The sequence below is a fragment of the Buceros rhinoceros genome, unplaced genomic scaffold (genome assembly GCF_000710305.1).
Source record: "Buceros rhinoceros silvestris isolate BGI_N320 unplaced genomic scaffold, ASM71030v1 scaffold4493, whole genome shotgun sequence".
Classification (NCBI taxonomy): domain Eukaryota; kingdom Metazoa; phylum Chordata; class Aves; order Bucerotiformes; family Bucerotidae; genus Buceros; species Buceros rhinoceros.
In genome coordinates, this window is record NW_010401684.1 from 11502 (window position 1) to 18040 (window position 6539).

The 6539-nt window shown below is 52.4% G+C and overlaps 1 protein-coding gene across 1 annotated transcript in view; it reads left to right on the top strand.

Moving 5' to 3' along the window:
• The first annotated feature begins 44 nt into the window (after positions 1–44).
• Positions 45–6539, top strand: part of PHACTR4 (phosphatase and actin regulator 4) — a 22144-nt gene continuing 15649 nt past the window's right edge. Inside the window, exon 1 of the mRNA XM_010132350.1 lies at positions 45–90. Coding sequence (XP_010130652.1) covers positions 45–90 — 46 coding nt within the window. The remainder of the gene's footprint in view (positions 91–6539) is intronic.

Genomic DNA, 6539 nt, shown 5'->3' on the forward strand with positions numbered 1-6539 from the left:
TTCCCTCCCGCCTCCTCCCAGAGAGCTGCTTAGAAAAGAATCTAATGGGGCAGCCGCACTTTTCGAGACCGGTAAATCCAGCTGCTTTTGGTGAGTAATGGAGGGCAAGGGAGATGGAGGAGACTTTGGGGCTGTGGCAGGGCAGGATTGCAGGTGAAACGGAGGAGTTGGGAGGAGAGGAATGCGGGGCTTGTGTAACCTGTGCCTGGCTCGGCAGCTGGGAAGAGAAACCAGAAAAATGATTCCATTTCCTTCCTTTCTCTTACTCGTGTCACATGCAGTCGCTGTGCAGCGCGTTCTGATCTTCGGACTGGCTCCGAGCTGCTGTCTTTAGGGATAGCATCTGCCTTGCGCGGCCAGGTTCAGGGATGACAGTTTTGCAAAGGGCTTGGGAGCAGTAAAATTCACCTGCGTGGGGTAGGAGCCAGCCCTGACGATCTGTCCAGACCAAAGTTTCCCAGAATTGACTCCTCGTGCGTCACGTCACCCAGCTTTGGGGGCTGCTCTGGTTGTTTTGGGGGTAGAAGGAGCCTGGCAGCCATCCTGCTGCTTGTTTGCTCTCTCTGCTCTTGAGGTCTCTGAGGTGTCAGGCGCCAGCAAACACAGCCTTGCTCTGGCTCCTGGAAGGAGCATGACTTCCAGAACACCGCGGGCAGGTCAGGATTATTCCCAGTGTCGGTCACAGGAGCTGTTCCCCGCGCTGGGAAGATGATGAGCTGGGACTATAAGAGGAGACTTTCCGTGTCGTGCTGTTCCCTTTTATCTCATACCGATTGCTGTCAGCTCTGGGGCCAAGCTGCTTATTCCCATCTGTGAAGCAAAATTTGCTGATTTTTAGTGAAACACTCGATGTTTACATGTGACCTGAGGCACAGATGATTTTTTTTTCATTCTTTTTCACTTTTATAACTTTGATCCTACCAAAGTGCTCTTAGGGCACAGATTAAGTGGGCGATTCTTCCTTCCCCACCCCGAGTTCACTCCAGCTAGTCCTGTTCAAGAGCTGCTAAAAATAAGCGATATTGAGAGGGTGGAAGGGAGAAATAAAACTTCGGTGTTCTTCCTACTGTCCACGGAGATTAACAGCATCTCCTCTGTGGATTTATGTGCTGCTGGAAGCAGACCTGCTCAGTCGCGGGCTCTTTCTCTCATCTGGCACCAGAGATGGTGGTAATTTTCAGGGGAGTGGAGTAACCTGGTGTAGGACGTTGTCGTTTGCCGGAGGCTGGAGACCAGCAGACCTGGGGTTTCTTCAGCTGGCCACTTGCTGTCTGAAGTCTCTTTTCACGGCACAGCTTCACAGTCCTGAATAAACCATGAACTTGCAGAGATGGTTCTTGTGTTAACTGTGGCAGGATGCTGTTGAAAAGTCTTGTGAAGGTGGTGGTGATTGGAACCCTACAAGAGATGGGGAAGCCGAAGGCTGGGACTGTTTGAGGCTGTTTTGTGACCACAGCCTTTTATTGCTTTAAGGTCAGGATTCACGTCTCCCCCGGACCATTCAGGAAATGCACGTGAAGTTTTTAAATCTCTTATAGGAAGCTTAGAAACATTTACCTAAAGTGCTTTTTTGATGCTTTAACCTGAACAGCATTTCCCTCCAGAGTCTGTTTGGTTTGTGAGTTGTTGCTGTTTGCCTGGGAGGTGTTTGGATTCTTCACTGCTCTGCCCAGCACAACAAAGCCGGGAAGGAGGGAGCCGAGTTACTCTGTGGACTGTGCATCGGCACTGTTTTGGCAACGGGAGGGCTTGCTGCGGCCCCACGGCGTGAGCCAGTCAGGATCCCGCGCAGGCAGGGTGTTGCTGTAGCCTTTGGTCCGGGCCATGCCACACAAGGTGGCTCTGAAGGTGGTGCTGGGTGTGTAACGAGCAGCTACATTCTCAGCGAAAGCTCCTGGTGCACCTTCTGGGCTGGTGGGACAGCAGAACTGCAGGGGAGTGTGTGGCTGAGGGATATGAAGGTGAGTGAGCAGAAGCATCTCTCAGACTACAGCTGAGAGACACAAACGCCTGGTGAGCTCCTGTGAACAGAAGCTCCTGGGATCTGTGGAAATCTCGTAGTATCTGCTGTTATAAGAGATGGACCAGGCTCTGGGTGAACTGGGGTTTGCAGACGGAAAGCATCTGGCTCGTGCTCGTGATTTACACCCTGTGCAAGTTTGGGTTCAGAGCAAAACACCGATGCGCGCTCCTTTCCTTCATGAGGATGTATCTTAACGAAGGTTTAATTTGACATCCCGGGAAAGGAGAGGGGCGAAGAGCCTGTTGTAGTGCAGGCAGTGGTGAGACGCTGCGGCTTCTGGAGCTCGGGTCTGCTCCACCAGCTCTTGGGTGCCTGCAGAGCTATTTTGGGGGAAAAGCAGCCTGTTCTCAGTCTTCTCCTAATATCAGCCCGCAGTCCTGTCCGGGGCTCACCGACCATCCTGAAAGGATTGTGCCATTTTTATCATGAACTCTGGGAGTCAGCTGTTTTCCTCCCCAGCACAGAGCGGTAAGATATCAGTGGTCAGCGTCTAGGATGCAATTCTTTGATTCCTTCACCGCCTTCGCTTGTTCTTTGTCAGGGTCTCTTACTTCATTTTTAGCTTACATATTGTGTGCAGCTAGAACCAAAACTTCTCCATAGCCATGCTGCCCTTTGATGGTGTGTAGCCCAAGTTAAAATGGTTTAAAATGTCACCAGGAGTAATTCTGCAGCTTGGGTTTAATGTGGGGTTGTTTTTTTTTTTTCGTTCTGTGCCTCGGAGGTGCTGCTGTCTCCTGTGCAGGTGTCTGCCCTACGAGGGGTCACCCTTAAATGCTTTTTGTTGATTCATGTGGGTACCTGGAATCTCTGCTGTACCTTTTTTAGGTGGCACTGCCAAAGGAGGCTGGATCTCTGAAGACAGGGATTAACTCTGCTCTCATGAGGGCTTTTCCTCCCCTGGATAGTGGTGTGAGCGTTAAACTGTTAAATTTCCACGTTGGTATTTCCTGGAGGTTGGTGGGTAGCTGCTGGCTGCTCTGCGTGTCCCGTGTGCGTGGTGATGGTGGGAACATGTGTGGTGGTTTTAATTGCCCGTCAGATCCTGGCTCTGCTGGTTTGACCCAGGCTGGGTAGCAGGAGAAGTGAAAGCTTTACTGTCTGTAATAGGGACAGCAGCTCAGAGCCTGGCGAAAGCTTTGGGAGCAGATGACACACGCAGCACCGCAGCCACTTGTGTGACGAGCTTGGAGACCAGCTGCGAGTCTCCAGCTTCTTCCACTGAAATGGTCTCTCTTCTCTGTGAAAAAGCTGCCATGGGAGCTCAGCACCACCCATGTTCTTCCACAGCAGTCTGCGCCTAGCACGGGGCAGCGTGAAAAGAGCTCTTTTCCACCTGCTGATTCAGAGCAAGCCTCGAGTGTCAGCGTGGGTAGCACTGTGTGGGGTGGGGGTCTGGAAGACCAGCTGGCCGGGTGTGTGGATGGAGAGCTGCATCCCAGGTGGCTTGGCACCGCCGGAGCTTTCTGCCTTCTCGAGTCTCCAGGCTGTGCCAGTTTTGTGACATTGCCCCAGACTGTTTCAGTCTAAACATTTGGGGTTAACACAAATGTGCTGTTTAAACAACTCAAATTCACCTGCTTGTTTTGGTGGAGCATGAGCAGGATGTGTTAAGTGTTTCAGAGTGAAGATCTGAAATATGGCACCTCTGGGAGGTGACACCGAGGGCACAGCTCCCTCCCCAGCCTGGCTGGGACCCAGGGCTCTGTCCGAGGCAGGTTGGGTGCTCCAGGCCACCTCCTCGAGGAGAAGCACCCGCTTCTGCCTTGGGGCACTGCACTGAAGCTGCAGTAGATGGTTTATTCTGGGCTAGGCATGGGGTGCTGGTGTCCGGGTGGGCTCTCTGGGGCCCTCCCTGCTTTAGGGTCTCTTTGCTGAAGTGGAGGCTTCATGTAGTTGTTGCAGAATCATAGAATGGTCACAGACTGGTGGGGTTGGCAGGGACCTCTGAGTCCTGCTACAGCAGGGTGTCCAAGGTGGCGTCCAGGCTGGTTTGGGATTTCTGCAGAGCAGGAGACTCCACAACTGCTCTGGGCAGCCTGGGCCAGGGCTCCTCACCCTCACAGCAGAGAAGTTTCTCCTCATGCAAAGGTTAAACAAGGCCACGCTTTGGCATGGGGGCACATCAGGGACCTTCTGATTGGAAAGCTCTGGATCTGCTAAGGAGGGCTCCCGTGGCTTCACCTGCATGACCTTGTTTAACCTCATTCATAAATTTTAAATGGGTTTTCCAGCCTGGCACCACAGCAAGGGTGAGGCTGGTCTCGGGCGCAGATTTGCCATGCGGGTAAACAGCCGTGGTGCTGAGCCAAGGGCCGGGTCAGGCGAGGGCATCAGCCTCCCGACACTTCTCACCCTTCCCTTAAAGTCCTGTTCATGATTTTTTGCCCCGTTTTTTCCCCGACTGCTGCGCTGTGGTCTCGTAGCAATTTCCTTGGAGGAGTTTCTGCCTCACTTGCAAATCGGCTTGGGGACCCTCCTGGATCTCATAGCCAAAGCAAGAGGAGGCTCAGAGAAATCCCCCTTTGCCAAAGCTTCCTTCAGCCTCAGCACCTCTGCCTTGTTTCATGGCAATTGGAGCTGGACATGGGCTGTGGAGCAAAGGGGAAGGTCCTTTGCTGAGGGTCTCTCTCCTGTGAACAATCCCTGAACAATGAGGTGATCTAAACTACAGATGAGCAAAGCACACCTAGAGCTGCCGATCCAGCCGCTAATTAGCAGTGAATGTAATTCATAATTGCATCACAACAGACTGTTTTTAAATGCCTTTGTCTGGGTGGTAATTAGGGATGGTAAGAGGAAGAGCTCCATGGAAGGGAATTACCGGTTTTATCCTATGCAGAAGCACAAGGGAGGAGGAAAACGATCTGTGCTGTGGGTTGACGCTGTGGAGGGGGACATGGTGTGTCCGTCTACCCCTCTTGTGTGGCCATTTTTAGACACGGAACTGATTAGAATCCAGGAAAACCGGGTGTGCTCATGTTGGACAAGACGCAGTGCCCATCACCAGCCCACAAGCAGCTGGTCGCATGGCTGGTGGGGTCGCATGGCGGAGAGGAGCCGAGTGATTCGATATCAATGCTGATGGCGGTTGTGAAACCGGGCTCTTGTGTTACCTGCATGATTGCAGCTCATGGCAGCGGGCACCTGCTGGGAAACTCCACCCTGAGCTGGTATTCGGTTTGACAGCCAGACCCGGGCTGGTGAAGCTGCTGAAAGAGGTTCTTCTGCCCAGAGTAAAACTCATGTGTGGGCTCTCCCCCACCATCCTGCCTTGTGCTGCTCCTGCTTTGGGGATATTGTGTGCCGCTGCAGTTTTGGCTCATCCCTTCACGTCCACAGCCCCTCTGTAGCTGCTGGAGGTGGCAGTGGCTTGTCATCCTCTCTCTGATCGGGACTGGAGACATCACAGCTTGCTGAGTGCTCTGCTCACGTGCAGACCTGATGGTTAAGTTTTCTTTTAATAACTGACTTTGCTTAGCACAGCACTCCGACACCTCGGGTGGCCGACAGCGCGTAAGTGACATTCCTCAGAGCCAGGAAAGTGGTGGGTATGGAGTGAGCTTGGTACTACGGCCCCCAGCGCACACACTGCTCCTCAGAAAGGTGAAGGGAAGTGCCTTTGCGTGGCCCTTGGGATCCAGATTCAGTCCCCAGCTTGAGCGTGGCAAGCGGTCTCACCTGCCTGGTGAGCTTTGGGAATGCTCTGGTGAACAAAGTGAATACTGCTGTTTAAAATTACACCTATGACTCCAGGGCTAACGTTCTGCTCTCGGAAGAAAGGGCTCTAAACATCCAGACAATTCATCTTCGGTTTCTGGGAGATTGAAATGCCTTTTTTTTTCTGTCCCTACTTCTTCTCACCCGTACTCCCTCCAGCAGAAAATACAGATCGGTGCTGACATCTCCTGTGTTACTCTCCACCCAATTTCTCTCCTGTTATGAGCCCAGATTTTTTAAAGCAGCAGCTCAGATGCTGAATTGATTTTGCTTTTTTAGATATTTGCTGGCATGAGCTTTTCACTGGTTCTGAGTGAGCTTTCTGTTAGGGGGCTGGTTTAAAAAACAAACAAAAAACCAAAAATGGAAAACCCTCCTCAGCTCCCACTGTGAAATCTGGAGTCCTGCGACGGAGGGGAGAGAAACCTGTGCACAGCTGGAAGGGTCATGCGTTTTAGGTAAAGTCCAAACTGGCCACGATCAGCTTTGGAAAGCCTTTGATCCCGCTGCTCAGCACAGTGGCACGTCCTTCCCGCTCCAGCTCCAGCCTCACGGTGAACTGGAGTCCTAGGCTGGTTTTCCTCATTGTCTGATTAAGACCACACTTCTTGCACGTGATGTAGATCCTCCTCCTGAAACAGCCTCATTTTCCTCGTGCTGCTTACATGGTCTCCACTGCTTTTCTCGTCCCTTTTAGGGATCTTCTGTTTCATTTGTGCTTAGAGTGGAGAACTGGAGACACTCTGTCCTGCAGCGTTCACAGTACTGGCCTGAGGCTGCTGGGGAGCCGGGGGGC